This window comes from Bos indicus x Bos taurus, chromosome 15 (assembly GCF_003369695.1).
Source record: "Bos indicus x Bos taurus breed Angus x Brahman F1 hybrid chromosome 15, Bos_hybrid_MaternalHap_v2.0, whole genome shotgun sequence".
Lineage (NCBI taxonomy): Eukaryota > Metazoa > Chordata > Mammalia > Artiodactyla > Bovidae > Bos > Bos indicus x Bos taurus.
The window spans coordinates 38,956,843-38,974,653 of record NC_040090.1 but is presented as its reverse complement, the minus strand read 5'-3'; the positions used below and the strand labels follow the sequence as shown (position 1 = coordinate 38,974,653).

General features: G+C 43.9%; 1 protein-coding gene across 2 annotated transcripts in view; it reads right to left on the bottom strand.

Annotated features, from left to right (window-relative positions):
* Positions 1-17,811, bottom strand: part of SYT9 (synaptotagmin 9) — a 218,757-nt gene that overhangs the window by 48,410 nt on the left and 152,536 nt on the right. The window contains exons 4-6 of one of the 2 annotated variants that reach the window (XM_027563174.1): positions 8,931-9,051; positions 6,708-6,879; positions 4,511-4,640 (exon numbers count right to left, since the gene is read on the bottom strand). In XM_027563174.1, the coding sequence (XP_027418975.1) occupies positions 4,511-4,640; positions 6,708-6,879; positions 8,931-9,051 (423 nt within the window). Of the gene's footprint in view, positions 1-4,510; positions 4,641-6,707; positions 6,880-8,930; positions 9,052-17,811 lie in introns of those variants that run through there. The other variant, XM_027563175.1, reaches the window with a different exon arrangement.

Genomic DNA, 17,811 nt, shown 5'->3' with positions numbered 1-17,811 from the left:
TTCTGGGAATCAGGTGAGGTCACTTGTGTCCATTTCCCTCAGAAGGGGCGGACCTTTCTCAGGAAGTCTACTTTTCAACACTCCTGCTGGAATGGGACCAGGTTGCATTTCCATGACCTTGACCTCTAGCAAAGTGGACCAAGAGCGGACACTTAATCCAGCTTGGTCAATCTTGGGAATATGTGGCCCTCGAAGACTTTGGGTAGGCCTGCTGGGCACTTTGATGGATAATATCTAGAGTTGATTTAAAGGGCCTGCAATGGTAACTCCCAGCCCAGTCTGGGTGATGACATTTGCTTTAGTCACACAGGTCGAAGTTTACACCCTTAAGGGGGCAGTGGCTGGCAGATGAGGACTCTGCTCACCCCAGGGCGTACGGTGCCACATTCACCACTTATGCTAGGAACTGCCCAACCTAGAGCTGCAGGGGCTTTCAGCTCTCTAGGTGGTCCTGCAGATAGTCAAGTCTAACCAGGTACACAGGGAACAGATTGAGCTTGGAGAGAGGAAGACTTACACTCGAGTACCCCCTGCGCAGGGCTTTGGGATTTAGAATGTTGCGTCTCTGTCAATCAGGGCGAATATTGCTGACCTTCATTGTGCATTCTGATCAGATTCTATCCCTTTGAGAAAAGTAAAAACTGCTTTAACCCAGTGGTGTCTGTGGTCTGGTCTTTCCATCAGTGAAATTCACTACTTTTTAATCCAGAGGTCAAACAACATTTCACAAGGAAGCGACGGAAACCTGGAGCTATTTCTATCACTCTCCCCGGAGCGCATGGTGGGATCAGCTCCACATGTGGGGGTGGGAAAGGTGCTCAGCACCATCTTGTCTTGGCTATACGGAGGAGGGGACTGTGGGGGGAGCCCTGAGAGCTCTGTCATCTCCTGAGGGCCTGTGGAGGGAATGCTCCTGTCCCCAGGGCCCAGGCAGCTGCTCGGAGGGAACTGACACAGCTTTCTGAGCCACTGAGATCGTGGGGAGTTAAGAGAGTGAAGCGGCACTGGCTGACCTTTGAGTGTGCAGTGAAGCCATCCAGAATTCCTGAGAGAGAAACGGATTTTTGAACTCACTGGCTTTGAAGACTCCATCTGCCACCTGCTCTGGCAAAGTCAGGGTGTGCCGGATGCAGCCCCAGGCAGGCTGCCAGATCTCTACAGGTCCCAGGGTTCAGTCCTAACCTGGCCCCTCAGCCCCCAGCAGCAAAGAGCTTCTGCCAGGCCAGCCTCCCTTCATACTAAATCCTAACTACCCTGTATCTTCTCTTTTTTCTCTCTCTTTCGTTTTTACACTTATGCTTATGTACACACACAGAGAACAGCAACTTGATTGCTATTTTTGTTTTAAAGTAGAAAATGTAACAGTTCTTAGTATAACAGTAACGTGTCTTTAAGGCCAAGGAAGAAAGGAGAGAGAACAGAACTGAAATAACCTGCACCTACATCCAGCCAAGTCACAGGCGACCCCTCCTCCAGCCTGAGGCGACCGCTCACCAGCATGTGGGGGTGGAGGAGGTCCAAGCTTTTTTCCCTCCGTGACAAACATTACGACATTTCTTTGTGCACCAGTCCCATGAGAACACACAGCAGCACAGGACCTACATACTAACGGTGGTAACTGGGAAGTTTACTGAACATGTACTGGGTGCCAGCCACGGCACTTCACATACGCTACATCATTTAATCCTCACAACCACCCTTGTGGCACAGGCACTATTACAGCCACTGGACAGAGGAGAAAATCGATTCAGAAAGGGACGGACACACGCAACCGAGTGGGAGCACAGGGATTTGAGTCTAGGTCCATCCAAGCCCAAACTGGGCACTTCCCACCACTCTGCCCATAGCCTCCTCCATCCTGACAGCTGTCAGCAAAGCGTGGTCACCCCTCTGACACTGCTTTCACCTCATCCAGTCCCTCTGCCGCACTTCTGCTCATTACACATTTGTTCTAAAAAGAGAAAATACTGCTTCCCTGCTTAGGATGGATTCAAAGTCTCGGGCATGTACTTCAAAGACACAGGAAGCAACAGGGCAGGGAAAGCCTCCCTCCATTTGCCTTTCATATAAGGGACATTTCATTTCCTTGGTTCAGCAATGGTTGAGAAAAGACCACTGTAATCACTGAAGTAGTTTTAGCTGCTGTTAACAAACAACTCCCGAGTTTCAGTGGTTTAACCTTAAAAACACTTATTTCTCATATAACTGTCAAACACAGATTTGCAATAAGCCAAGTGCTCAGGGTTTAAGGCTCGTCTCCTGAGCGGCCAGTCACACAGCACTTTCTCCTGGGCAGCAAGCAGAGCCTCCCAGGCCCGCTTTCTACATGTGCCTTCATGTAAGGTGCACACGCCATGCCTGGGGGCTCGTGTACAGCGTGCCACCCCCAGTCACTCCCTGGCAAGGCCACGGACAGGGGAGTGCTTGTGCACAGAATCAGGTTCCTGTCTCAGCTCCAGGCCACACCCTGATCCTCACTCCTTTCCCATTCCTTGTGTTCAGAAGCTCTGACATTTTTTAACGCTCCAGGTTACAAATAAGAATGAAAGTCGGCAGTGACTCTGTAAGGGTGCAAAAAGTCTATTACAAATGCTGCGCCGCTGCTAGTGACAGGCTCCGGCAACTTTATAAGCCCACAGATGGGACTCCTTTGAGAATTCCACCAGGACCTGAAGAAGTGAGGTGCGTCGTAGTCAGCACCAGTCCCCCAGCTACTTCTCAAGTGGTTCACAGTTTTGATGGTCTCCCGCAGGGATTAATTTTGAATCCAAGAAAGAGTCTTCACTTCTGTGGCCCAAGGACAGAAGTGTCCTCAGGGACCTGAAAACTAGGGGGCCCCAGGCCCTCCTGGACTATACCACCTGGAGGCCCTGAAGCTTAGAATCAGCCCTCCGACCATGTCCTGCTCTTCCCCTCTGGTACCATCTCCAACAAAGACTGTCCCTTCATCCCCTGGGGCCTTCCTGCCTCTCCCCAGCAGCCCTGCATGTTTACTGAGGCTCTCCTGACTGTCCAGGGCAGTGAAACCCACACTGAGGGAGCAAGGCTCTCATCTCGGCCTCTCAAGATGTTTTGCAGGGAACAGAGCTGCCTGCCCTGGGAGAATAAGAGGGAGTTCTCTGCCTGGAACCCACACTCCCTCATATTCTTGTTCCCAGGGGCTCAGTTCACTTCCCAAGAGCAGGAGGGACTAAGACTTCGCAGACAAGCTCACCCAAGCATGACAAACACCTCCTTCCTTTGTGCCTCTTAGTACCTGATGGGGACAATAATGTTTACAGTCGTGCACTTCAGCGGTTAGTTTACACGCCATCCTCTCTCTTAGAGTATACAAGCTCTTCGAGGAAAGGAAAGGTTTCTTACATCTATAAGGTTTCTTATATCTATATATTTTTTCTATCTAATATGGCATTTGACCCACAGAAATGTCACTCAGTGAATGCAAATTATTTCTGAGAGAACGAGTTAGTAAATAAAAAAAGAGTGTGTCACTGAGTTAAGGATGAATGGGGGAGAATGAGAAGGAAAGGACAGGGGCGTGAGTGAACGAAGGAGTGTCGGAGGCAGAACCACGGTCCACTGTCTCCAAGTACCCACTCTTCTTCTACCTTGCAACCGAATCAGAACCCTGCTTTTTCAGTTGTACACACTGCCACCAACAAAAATAATACACTTCCTACCCTCCACTGAAACCAGACATAACCTTATGACTAAGTTCTGTGACTAAATTAAATAGAAGTAGCAGTGTTGCATAAGACATCAAGGAAAATCCTTTAAAAAGGAATGTATGTGCTTTTGGCTTGTGTCTTCATCTTTCTATGACCAGAAGATATGTGATGGCTGGAGCTTAGCTGCCATGTTCAATGAGGTAACCTCAAACAAAATAAAAAATAACAACAAAAAAACCCCCAAAAAACCCCACATTGGGACCGGGAGGCAGAAAGATAGAAGTCTTGATTTCTGTTAATCACAGAGCCACTATAACAGCCTAGATAGCCTTCCTCTGAACCTTTTCTATGTCAGAGAGAAATAAATTTCCATTTCACTTGTTATTTTGGCTTTTTTTTTTCATCATATACAATTGATACTAATCCAGACTCACAGGTTTATGGTGGAGTTGGTCCTAAACCCACGCTTCATCTCTCCCAGTCTCCAGTTCTTTCTGACGCCAGCTGTAAGTCACTCTATGATGGCCTGACATGCCACACTCACCCAGATCTTGCAGATGCCCTCCAAATGTCAATCCAAAGCCATGACATAAAATAAGAGAATCTAGATCTTTTTTTGAAAGCATTCAAAGTGAAGGATGATCCCTGGTCAACGTTCAAAACCTAGCAGACTGGCAGGGAGCAGACTGAATGCAATTCCCAAGGAGCAGTCCCAGGAAGTACAACCAGGGAAACCCATCGAAGACCACAGACCTGGTACACTCACATTTCTGGTGGCTCCTGCATTTCAACTGTAAAGCATTTGTCCTTCTGCAAGGGGGTGCACATGGGAGGGGTCTTACCTCCGCCAGGGAATGCCAGTGTGCAATGGGCTTGCGTGGATATGACAACATTTCACTCCAGTGGTCTCTGCCCAGCCGCTCAGCTTCGTTGCCTACTTGACACACGCCGATGATCTCATTGTGACCTACACTGTGAAACGGTCCACAATAGTTATTTTTTCCCTAAAATTTTGGTATGTAAGAACAGCAACTACTCAATTCAACATATAGGAATTAGGAAAGGGTTGGTTTTTTCACTCTTGAATGTAAAAGCACAGGTTAACCTGAACAGCCACTACAACCTGGGGACCGATATGGCACTTGTGGGCACAGAGAGGAAGCCCAGAGTCTGGCCCTCACACACCTGGGCTGTCTTAACACTGGCAGAACTCAGCTTGTTCCCAAGAACCCTGAGTTGGAAAAACTCTGATGCAGACAAAGGATGCCACCTCTGGTTCTGGAACAAGGCTGACTTCAGGCCTTCAGATCTATGTAATGAAAATGGGGGCACTGAAAGGAGTTTCTTGCACTGATAGCTGTTTCACTTCAACAGGTGGGAATCAAGAATGGGTCATGGAAGAGCTCTGAGTCTGTCAGCTGTAGCCTTGAGCTGACAAGGGCAGAATGGAGGTGGCTCCTGCCTCTTGCAAGACCTCTCTTTAGAAAACATGTTTTCATGCTCTTCCCTCCTTCCTTCCAAGCCCAGCTTTGCTTCTCTGACCCAACTTCAGTTTCCTACTGTAGAAAAACACTGAGATCCTTTAATACCTAGCTAGTATTTCTGAAACATCCTTGGATAGGTCTCTGCCTTGGCTCTTTTTTTTTTTTTTCCTTCCTTCCAGTTTTTGATTATAAGTCCTTTGCACGCATCCAGAATTACATGGCTCATCCTTTAATTCTCTGGGATCCAAATTCACAGGCTCTTTCTTTTTCCTTCCTGCAAAGATGAGGGATTTTTCTCCTATGGACAGTGCAAGGGGGAGGCAAGGGTGGAGAAGTAGTGTGAAGGATATTGGATTCTATGCTCATTAAAATCAGTTGCATGCAGAAGCCCCATGAATTCTGCCATGGATTTTTCCAGACCAGATTCATGAGTTTATTGAGAATTAAATTGAAGCAGAGCTCACATAATCAGATTTGTCGATGTGGGAAACTTGGCAATAGCTTGAAAAATACTGGCCCAGCCTTCCACGGCTGGTGGGCCATGTTCCCTCCTGTGGCCTGACACTGTTGGTGTTGTGTGTCATCCAGAGGGACAGGATGAGGTCTACAGCCCAGCATGTGCTGTCACACCCATGTGCAGCCAAGCCAACGGACGTGCTCCCTAGGTTGCAAGACGATTATGTTTCACCCAGAAATCTGCTGGAAAGAGTGTTCAGGGCACTGAGGCTGCTGGGCTGACATTTCGGGGTCTGTGGGAAAATTTTTAGCTGCAAATGATACTGTAAGACATTAGAAGTCAGAATACTGTTTTTTTTATATAATTGTGCCCAGACCACGTGGGAGGTTTCCAATTAAAAAAAGACTTTGCATTTTTGTCTAATGACTGGTTTAACATGTATAATTCCCTGTTGGTACTTCCTTTGCATATTAAAATGACTGTTTTTCAAATCAGTCCTTTAAATACACAATTGGCTACAATGCAGGCTATAAATATCTCTTCTGTGCGGTATTAATTAGAAAGTCGAGCATCTTATACATTTTAATGTACCCCGTCATCCATACTGATTCTAGCAATTTCAAGAGAACATTTCTGTTTGCTTTCAGACTTAAGTGGATAGAAATGATCTTTATTAAACATATTGGGAGAAGAGAAAGAAAAAAAAAAAGAATGAAGCTGTGTATTTAGAAATGTTGATGGTCTGGCTCAAGTAATCATTTTGCTGTTTTGAGTGGAATTTTTCTGATAAAGGCCAGGTAGGACTGCCTGAGGGAAGATTAAGATCTGTGGGGCCCACAGTTCTCCAAGCTAAGATTCTAGGGCGTGTACAGGGATGGAGAGGGGAAGCGAGGAGCAGACAGAAGGACGGAGAAGGGGAGAGAAATGAGAAATAGGAGAGCTCAGAGGCTTGCAAAATGGTGATTCCTTGTCAATCAGCTCTCAGGGTGCTGCTTAGTGGCTGCACTGGGACAGCAGCTAAGAACCCGCGGCTGCCACCCCTTCCCCCAGACCTGGGCACAGTGGGTTTGCAGTGAGAAACAGCTCCAGGCATCTCACCGGTCGTAGTCCATGACTGCTATGGACAGGTGGATTTGGTCAATGTTCTCGGGAGGGACGTCAAAGACTATGGCTTCATTGTAAACAGGATTCAGAGTGTTCCTCTTGGTGGATGTTTTCCTCTTTTTTAGTCGTCTGCCATCACACATCAGTGAGACTTTCACGTAGGGATCTGCACAGACCATGAGAAGCAGAAGTACTGTGAGGAGACATGCAGATTTAGGCCGGCAGTTTCGTCATGGTGGGGTTTCAAGGACCACAGGGTGCAGAAGCCCTTTACCTGCCTGTGGATGGAGTCTGAAGATTTTTTTTTTTTTTTATTGAAGCAGGGAAAACCATTAGGCCATTCAGGTATAACCTAAATCAAATCACTTATGATTATACAGTGGCGGTGACAAATAGATTCAAGGGATCAGACAGGGTTCCTGAAGAAATATGAATGGAGATTTGTAACATTATACAGTGTAAAACATACCCAATATTTTTATAGATCATACCACATTTAAAGTTATTACAAAATAATAGCTATGTTTCCCAAAGTTGTGCAATATATCCTTGTAGCTTATTTTATACATAGTAATTCATACCTATTAAATCCTCTACCGCCTTGCCCCCTTCCCTCTCCCCATTGGTAACCACAGGTTTGTTCTCTGTTTTCTGTGAGTCTGTTTCTGTGCTGTTATATTCATTTGTTTGTTTTATTTTTAGATTCCACACATAAGCTATTACAGAATATTTGTCTTTCTCTCTGATTTGCTTCACTATTTATACAATGTCTGGGCAACGACTGGAGTTGGGGTAAGTAAGTCATTCATTCAGGAAAAAGCACAGGACACACTCGTCTCAAAATGTGTGGAATTTAAAAATAGTGTGAAAATATCTGCCATCAAATTAGAAATGTTCCAGCTAGGATCACAGACTTGCCAGGCTGCCACAGGAAGGGAAACGCAAGCCATTTTCAAGGCACGGGGGAAGAGGTGGCACGCTCTGACTCGGAGCCACCCCACGGAGTCTTTTCCTAAAACCCAGGCCTTTAGGAAAGGGAGAAGCTAAACACGTGGACATAGCAAGAAGCTATGTTGCGGGTGGACGTCCTTCAGTGCAGGGGCTTCAAGCTCTTGAGCTGCCTGCGGTCGAGCTGTGAAGGGGGAAGCAGTTCAGCAGGTCAGGGAGAGAAAGGACGCAGGCTTGCTTGTGGGGCCATGCTGCGACTGGGTGACAGGCGACAAGGCTGGTCTCTGCGCCTGCTGGGACATCCCTGGTTTCACCTCACTATTTTCCCGCTCAGTGGGGAGTTCTTGCTTCACCTGCATAACCATGGGTGGCCCTGACACTCATACACTGTCCAGGAGGACTTAGAGGGCCAGAAGGGGTCACATCTTTTTTTTTTTTTTTTCCGGTTGAATAAAACACTGGTATCCAGGAGGCAATATATTGCATCTTTTGATCTCAGTGACCAAAAGCCAATAGACTGGGCATTTTGTGACCACATTTTGGGAACCCCTGCGAGGTGGCTTGTGAACTTATACAAAGGAATTCCATTTCAGGATACTTTCTGTTAGGATTTCATTTTTTTTTTTTTTTTTGGCCATGCCAAGCAGTATGGGATCTTAGTTCCTCCACCAGGAATCTAACTAATGTCCCCTGCATTGGAAGTGTGGAATCTTAACCACTGGACTGCCAGGGAAGTCCCCCTGTGAGGGTTCAAAATTTAAAGGTGCATGCTTGATTCATTGGAAAAACCAAACTGCATAGTTCACTGATGGACCTTTGATAGAAGGATATAGGATATTAATTTTCTAAAAGCCTGAGGTGACAATTGCTTGTATCTGAGGAAAGACCCAATTAGATATATCAGCATGTGCAAACTGTGGGTCCAGTCCACAGTCACGTGCAGGAGAAGACCTAAGAGGGAATACTGGTAGTAATAATGAGAGCTAACACCGAGGAGCATTCAGTGTGCGCCAGGCACCATTCTTAGGCATCATAATCCTGTAACAACACAAACAGCCAGACACTACTATTATCCTCATTTTTACAGATGGGGAATCTGAAACCCAGACAGACTGACTTGCCAGAGTCACACAGCTATTAGGTCTAGGACTAGGTTTTAACCTAGGCAGTTTGGTTCCAAAGTCCATGTACCTTTATTACTCTACTGGAAGCTTCATGAGGTGCTATATAAGAACTGTAGGAGGAAATGTGAATTTGAGATAGTCCCACCTGATGCTCCTGTTATGTCCATTGCCTTTAAATTCCTTGCTTTTATAATGGTAATGGTCAGCCTGCCAGCCGTGGGAAGATAGCAGAGGGAAAACATCAGTTCTCCAAGATCCACGTTGTCCTGTTGAGAAAGCACAAACTGAAGCACTAGAAATATCTTCATTTGGCAGAAACCAACAAAATTCTGTAAAGCAATTATCCTTCAATTAAAAAACAAATCTTAAACATAAAATAATAATCATAATAAAGAAAGTGTCTTTAGCCTGGTGCACACAGAAGCAGGGGCAGGGCAGCATTGCAAGGGGCTGCACTGGTCCTTCTGCTCATCTCCCAAATCCCTCATGTCTTTTCCCTTCACATCGTCAAAGAAGAATAAATGTTCCTACCTCCGGAGCCCCCTCCCTAAGGAAACACACTCATCTTTAGATGGCAGAACTGCAGACCGTCTGGGTTCTGTCCCTTCTGTCTCATTACCTGCAGCCCTGCACAGAGAACAGAAGCCCCCACAGCCTAACTATCCCCATGGAGACCCCCATGAGATTTCACTCATATCCCCACCATAGTCCACACAGCCCCTGGGACAAAGCTACACAGAGTACCCAGCAGTGCTGTCTGCCTCACAGGCATCCCAGACATGCTCTTATATACCCTCCACAGCCTCGTGCATGCTCTCAAATGGGTCTCCATACAGCCCCTTGGAGACTCCTCATCCCTGGTTTCCTACATAGCTTTGCCCGCAGTTTTTCCCGCAAACCTCATACAGGCACACAGATAGTCACCATCCAGATGCATCCCTCCCCGACAATCCCTCACTCTTCCCTACATGGGCCCCACCAAGTTTGCTGCAATACTTCCATACGCTCCTGCTAACACTCTCCATCCCGACACGTGAGTGCATGCACACGTACATGCGAGTGCGTACACACACACACACACACACACCCCTCTACCCACCAGAACCCTGCACATAACCTGGTCACTCACAACCTGTGCAGACCCAGGATGTGACTTCACTGAGGCCTGCAAACACTAGTCCCTACAGTTCTCTAGACACGGACCCTGCAGAGCAGCAGCCCTGAGCCCACACATCCCTAGCCCTGGACACACTTGGACACCTGCCCAGCCCTATGCAATCTCCAGACAGGCAGACATAGGAGGGGATCCAGGTCCCACAGCCCCCAGTTGCTGACTGCTTGGCTCCCACTTTGCTTAAGCTTTTGCTTTCCCTTGGTGTGTCTCTAAGAAGCCCCACTTTCCTCTGCTGGGGAAAACATCTCGGGCAATGTGCAGCCAATCAAATAGGTCAGAAGACACCATTCTCTTTCTCCTTTTTAGCCCAGGGAAAATACAACCAGAAATGGGGGAAAAAGAAAAAAGCCAGTTCGTTTCAACTTTTGCGATACCTGAGGTTATCAAGCTGGGTGTCTGGGTCTAATTAATATAGCTTCATAATGATAATGCTCTGGGGTCTCCGGTTTTTGCCCTCAACATCCATAGCCTCTCCTCCCCTCCTTGATTCTCCAAGGATGCTTCTATTTTTAGAAGCACAGATTCAGCTCTGGAAAGTCACCTCACCCAACCTCCTTCCTTGACTGCTTCTGCAGGAGGATGAGGTGAAGGGAGCCTGTCTGGTCGCTAAGGCAGATGGATTGCTCTGTATCCCTGAGCTCTGCCTGCTTTGTGTAAATAAATGACCTCCCCTCGAAAGCATGCCAGGCTCTTCTGGCTCCTAAAGCCCTGATATCAAGAGACCTAGGTAGTTGGGCCTCACCTCTGGGGTGGAGGTGAGGGAAGAGATGACAGTTCTACAGGAGTGGGGAGTCACATGGGCTGGGGCTAGACAGTTTTGTGTTGCTGGGGTTTCGACTGCAGAAGGAAGGTCTGCTGTCACTGAAGGGTTTGATCCAGTTTCTGGCTAGTAGCAGAGGAAAAAGAGGAGCAACAACTGTCCCCATAAATGACCTTTTTCTCTTTACACTCCCTGGCCTATCCCTTGCCCTTGGACCTCTTCTGTCTGCCTTAAGCAGAAAGGCCCAGACATCTGTTCTTCTCAGAGGACTCTTCTCAGAGGGCTCAAGCCCGCTCTCCTCTCATCCTGCCCTAATAATCTTGGTCTGAACAAAGTAAAACAGGAGCAACCAAAGCCACGTGTATGAAGCTCTAGCATCATTTTTTTCAGCATACGATTTCTGAGGGCCCTCACTGCACAAGCTCTGTAGGGCTGGAGATGTGACGATGTATCTACTCCAGTCCCCACCCTCAAGGCCAAGGCACACAATTGAATGTACTGTGTTGTTACTTTTGTGCTAAGTACATTTTCCTCCAACATAAACCTCTTTCATTCACAAATATTTACATTATATTGCTGTTTGCTCATGAGTTAAAAGAAAAAAAATATGCTTCAGATTTGGTTGTATATTCAGAATGTGAACCAGGGCTAAAGTCCACTTCTGTACTTAAAAGAAAAACCTAGGCAAATTAAAGATTTATTAGGGAGAAAAGGCTTGATTTGACTTCCAAGTGCTTTAAAAATAAATCATTTAAAATTATCAAAACTATGAAAGTAAGAGTGATAAAATTCAAGTACAAATGTTTTTAAGTATAATAGTAAAATATCTCCTTTTCTTACGTACATACCACCTAAGTCACTCCCTTCCCCAGAGCAACACTGAATAATCACGCACATTTTTCTTTTCATCCTTCATCCATTCATCCATCCATCTGCTTACTCTCTTAACATCTGTTGTGGTTGTTGGGCATTGCTCTCTTCCAGGTGCCGGAAGCTGTTTTTGCCATGGTGACAACAGATGTGGTCCCTTGAGAAGTGACCAGTTTGTGGGCTATGGAACCTAATGCTAACTCTGCTTTTTCCCCATCAGCCCATACTAACTTGGGGTTAAGAATCTATGGCTCCTGATGTGTATAAACATTCCCTTTAAATCAGTGGTTCTCAACCAGAAGCAATTTTGCTCCCTCTGGACACATCTGGTGTTATCTGGATAAATTTGTAACTGTTACAACTGGGGAGGCAGGCGTTACTGACATCTAGTAGGTAGAGTCCAGGGATGCTGCTAAACATCCCACAATGCACAGGGGAGCCCCTCACTACAATGAACTCTTTGGTCCAAAACGTCAGTAGTGCCAAGGTTGAGGAACACTGCCTTACACACAAGTACTTATATTGTTAGTAAAAAATTTTCCAGAATGCTGATAAAAGTCAAATACAAAAGAGTATGGAGTGTTTGGCTTCTTTTCCAGCTTGACAGAAATCAGATATGCAGAGGTGTCACTGGTGGCTAAATGCCCTGGAGGGGTACAAGGGGAAGGAAAATGTCATGCAAAGAAATGCTTCATTTGCTTCTGCTTTGTGTGGCCAAGGTCAGTGTTGTTGCAAGATGTATAGGGAACTGATAGCAAATGTGTGTGAATTCTATACCTGCAAAACCTGTAAACTCTTTCTGTGGTGTTTACCTGTAGTGGTCTGTGACAGTTCTAGTTTTTGTCTAGCTAGCGCACTTTTGTATTCCTATCCTTGGGTTCTTCTGTGAAATCCTTCCCAGTTCCATAAAGTTCTACAAGGGCTGCTGCAGGAATTCAGTCCAAAGTATTCATGCCCCTGTCTACTGTCCTCTGTTCAGGGATGAGTATGTACCCACACAGGGAGATTCAGAGTCTTCTCTGGGACTAAAAAAATTAATATTGAGAAAGAGAAATTTTAATTTTCTTGGGGTTATTCACTGGAAAGATATGAAACTAGCATTGCTGTAAGGTTCTTGTACTGAAGATAAGTAGTGTACTATCACTTTAGGTTAGGCGCTGTATATTAAAAACATATACCATAAACCCAAAAGAAATGACTAAAATCACATAATTTATTACCTATAAATTAGTTAATAAGCTGGAGAAGGCAATGGCACTCCACTCTAGTACTCTTGCCTGGAAAATCCCATGATGGAAGAGCCTGGTGGGCTGCAGTCCATGGGGTCGCTAGGAGTTGGACACGACTGAGCGACTTCACTTTCACTTCTCACTTTCATGCATTGGAGAAGGAAATGGCAACCCACTCCACTGTTCTTGCCTGGAGAATCCCAGGGACGGGGGAGCCTGGTGGGCTGCCGTCTATGGGGTCGCACAGAGTTGGACATGACTGAAGCGACTTAGCAGCAGCAGCAGCAGCAGCAGTTAATAAGCCAACAAAAGGGATAAGATACATGCTTTAAAAATATTAAGTTAATCCAAAAGACAGCAGAAAAAAAGGAAAAGGGAATAAGACTGGAAGAGATATAAATGATAGAAATGGAAAACAAATAGTAAGATGGTAAATTTAAACAAAATACTTTCAATAATCACGTAAATGTAAAAGATCTAAGCATCCAAATAAAAGGCAAAGATTATCTAATTTAGTAAACAGCAAGACCCAATATTATGCTCTCTACAAGAAATATAATTTAAATATACCGGTATATGTACATTAAAAGTAAAAGAATAAAAACAATATGCCACACTTAAACTAATAAAAAGAAATCTGGAGTGGTTAAGTTAATATCAGACAAAGTATATGTAAGAGCAATGAATATTATCAGGAAAAAGAGGGTCATTTCATTATCTGAAGCAAAAACTTGTAGAACTGGGAGGATAAACAAATTACAGTCAGAGATTTGAATGCCTGAACAGCACTATCAACCCACTTGGCCTAATGAGTGGCATTAAAGAAACACCAAACAGCAACAGAATACACATCTTTTCAGGTGAACCCAGAACACTGAACAAGAAAGATCATATTATAGCCCATAAAACAAGTCTCAACTAAACTTGAGAAGATTCAAAGTATATTCTCCGGCTGCAATGGAAATGAATTAGAAATCAGTAACAAAAAGATACCTGGGAAATCTCTAAATATTTGGAAACTAAATAACACACTTCTAAATGCTCAATTCAAAAAAAGGCACAGAAAAAAGGAATGAAAGTACAGGTGGAACAAACAGAAAAGACAGACTTAAACACTACCATATTGATAATTACATTAAATGTATATACCTGATAACTTCAATTAAAAAGATATAAATTTTCTGATAGGACAGTAAAGCAAGACCCAGCTATATACACTACACTAAGACCCAACTATATACCCACTAAGTGGGTCTACAGGAAACCCACTTAAAATATCAAGACAAAGACAGGTTTAAAGGATGAAAAAAATTAGGCCATGTAAACAATAATCTAAAGAAAGCTGCTGCTGCTGCTAAGTCGCTTCAGTCGTGTCCGACTCTGTGCGACCCCAGAGACGGCAGCCTGCCAGGCTCCGCCGTCCCTGGGATTCTCCAGGCAAGAACACTGGAGTGGGTTGCCATTTCCTTCTCCAATGCATGAAAGTGAAAGGTGAAAGTGAAGTTGCTCAGTCGTGTCCGACTCTTAGCGACCCCATGGACTGCAGCCTACCAGGCTCCTCCATCCATGGGATTTTCCAAGCAAGAGTACTGGAGTGGGGTGCCATCGCCTTCTCCGAAAGAAAGCTAGAGTGGTTATATTAATATCAAGATTCCAGACCAAGGAATATTACCAGGGAGGAAGGTGATATTTCATTGACAAAGGCTAAAATCATCAAGAAGACGTAATCTTAAAAACATATGCTTCTAATAACAGAACTTCAAAATATATTAAACAAATGAGATAGAATTAAGAGGAGACATAGGCAAACACACAAGTAGAATTAGAGAGTCCAAGACTATTCTATCAGTAATTCATTGAACAAGCAAGCAAAAAAGAAGTTAAGGATATAAAAGACTTGAACAATATTATTGACTAACCTGACGTAATTGATACTTACTTTACCTATTAATACTCCATCAAATGATCAAAATGCCCATTCTTTTCAAATATAAACATTCAGCAAGATGAATCAGATTCTGGGTCATTAAAAAATTCTCATTAAATTCAAAATGAATGAAATCACACAAAGTATGTTCTTTAACAATAATAAAATTAAAGTAGAATTCAACCATAGATATCTAGAAAATCTCTAAATTTTTGAAAATTAAACAATACTTTTCTAAATTATCTACAGGTCAAATAAAAAAGTCATAAGAGATATTAAAAATTATTTTGAACGAATGGTAGTGGTTATGTGACTATATATATGTGACAAACTTGCACACTTTTTAAAAATTGATTAATTTTGCTGTACATAAATTAATGGAAATTTTAAAATTCTGAAAAGACAGATTTTACAGAGGACTATATTTTTGTCTTCTAGTTTTATTGTCTTGAGTTCAGAGAATGCCTTGATGGTTTCAACCACTTAAAAATTATCCTATCCTATCCCATGCATTTGTGCTCAAATGTATCTAGAAATAATGCCTATCCTCTATTCACAAGGGACTTATTTCTATATTTTTATTAAGTCAAGCTTGTTAATTTTGTATCCAAATCTTCTTCCCCTTGGAATTTATTATGACATTGTCTTTCAAAATATGGTTTATTCCCATTCCATTGTTTCACAGTCAGAGTATTAGCAAACATTTAAACTATGGTCAACATATTTCTTTCAATGCTCACTGCAGTTTCATAAAACCCATTATCATCTCCCATTTTAAGGTACATTTTGCTTGTGTGAGTCCTTGAGTACTTTTTTTCCAGTGAGGGTTCACAGGTAGTTAGAGTAATCTTTACTGTGCTCTAATTCTTAAAAGAAAGTTAGTTGGGCACAGAATTTAGGTTAAAATTATTTTATCTTAGAATCTTCCACTTTGTCACAATACCTTCTAGTACTTCATGTTCTAGCTAGGGTGTTTGATGCGATTCTTTTGTAGATTCCCCTGCCCTTCCCCAAGGAGGTTTTAAGATTGTTTCTTTGTACTTTTACTTTGTACTTGTATCTTCTGTAATTTCCCCAAAAGGTATTGAGATATCTTGTTTTCACTGATTTTGCCTGGTCCTCAGTGATTGATGTTAATTGGATTTTTTTTCTCTTGCTTTAATCTCTTTTTCTCCAGTGACCAGTTGATCTGTTTGTTTACCTTGGACCTTCTCTTTCATGATGTTGGTTTTCCTCAGATTCTAGGACATCCTTAATTGTCTGTATTTATAACTGAAGGGTCAAAGCAAAACTCTTTTACTGCTTGTCATTTTGTGAAGATCCTCATGAAGAAGTGGGGGCAACCTCATATTTTCATCTGATATATATATAACTGGATATTTTGAATAATTATTCTTTAATACTACTTGTATGATATTAACATTGCCAAAATTAATGAACTTTGGTTGTATAGTAGGTTATAAAGTTAGGCATGGAATCATTATCAACAGAGTTTTGATATCCCAGTCTCAATCATTTTTAAGCACCACTGTACTGGGTTTCCCAGGTGGCGCCAGTGGTGAAGAACCCACCTCATTCTTGCCTGGAGAACCCCTTGAACAGAGGAGACTGCCAGGCTACAGCTCAAGGGGTCACAAAGAGTCGGACATGACTGGAGTGATTTAGCAAGCAAGCCAGTGCAGAAGACAGTAAAGACACAGGTTTGATCCCTGGGTCAGGAAGTTCCTCTCCGGAGGAGGGCATGGCAACCCATTCCAGTATTCCTGACTGGAGAATCCCACGGACAGAAGACCCTGGTGGGCTACAGTCCATAGGGTCACAAAGAGCTGGACACCATTGTAGTGACTCTGCACACACACACACGTATAGGGGGTCCAAAAGACCACCCTCATGTCTGATGATTCATTAGAAAGACCCAGAAAGGCTATTATACTCATAGTGGTGGTAGTAGTTTAGTTGCTAAGTCATGTTCATATGGTTTCTTACAATAAAAGGACACAGATTTAAATCAGCAAAGAAAAAAAAATATTACATGGGGTGGAGTCCGAGAGAAATCAGGCATTAGTTTCCAGTTGCGCTTTTCCAATGGAGTCACACATACAGCACTTGGTACTCCCCACAGTGATGTGTGACAAAACATACTAAGTATCACCAATGAGGAAAGCTCGCCTAAACCATGATGCCCAATGTTCTTACTGCGGGAGGTAAGCAGTACCCACATGACTAATCTTAGCTGCTCAGTCTTTACTCCCTTCATCAGAGGGGGATCAGTGTAGCCTAGAGCCCTTAAAGGAACAAAAACAAATAACCATCATAAATTATGGGCTTCCCTGGTGGCTCGGATGGTTAAAAAATCTGTCTGCAATGTAGGAGACCTGGGTTCAATCCCTGGGGTGGGAATCCCTGGAAGAGGGCATGACAACCCACTCTTTCAGTCAAGGTCTAGTCCCTTCTGTAGAATGTGCAGGGTTTAGGTACCCCAAGCTTGTTGAGCCAGTCCTTTACTATACATACACAGTACCCTCCTTTCAGCTTGCCTTTTCACACATATCTTTCTGTACTGATAAGGAGAGAAGTGGTTGTGGTCCATCGCTTATGTACCTAACCATTACACATTCTCATCCAGAGATCAACAGTTGATGACACAGAAGACATTCTGGAAGGAAGTTAGGTTAACAGCAGGGACTGGCAGAGATATTAGATAGGATAAGGGCTGATCATAATGGAATTCGGTCCTCATCCCTGCTCGTGACACAGGCTTCCTAAAACCCTTGTAAATCCCCAAGTGATAAGAGCACTAAGAACACTAGGGGCATCTTCTGTTTGAGTGAGGCAACTGTGGGTAGGTTCCCTGATGGCTTCTGGATGGGAACTGGTCACCAAAAAGACTAAGCCATGATTAGAAACTCAAAATTTTCAGTACCACTCCCCACCCATTCTCCAGATACGGGAGAGGGCTGGAAATGAAGCTGATAATTGACCATGCCTACATTAGAAAGCCCCCATAAATTATTTAAAGTATTGGTTTCAAAGATCTTCCAGGTTGGTGAAGACATCCATATATCA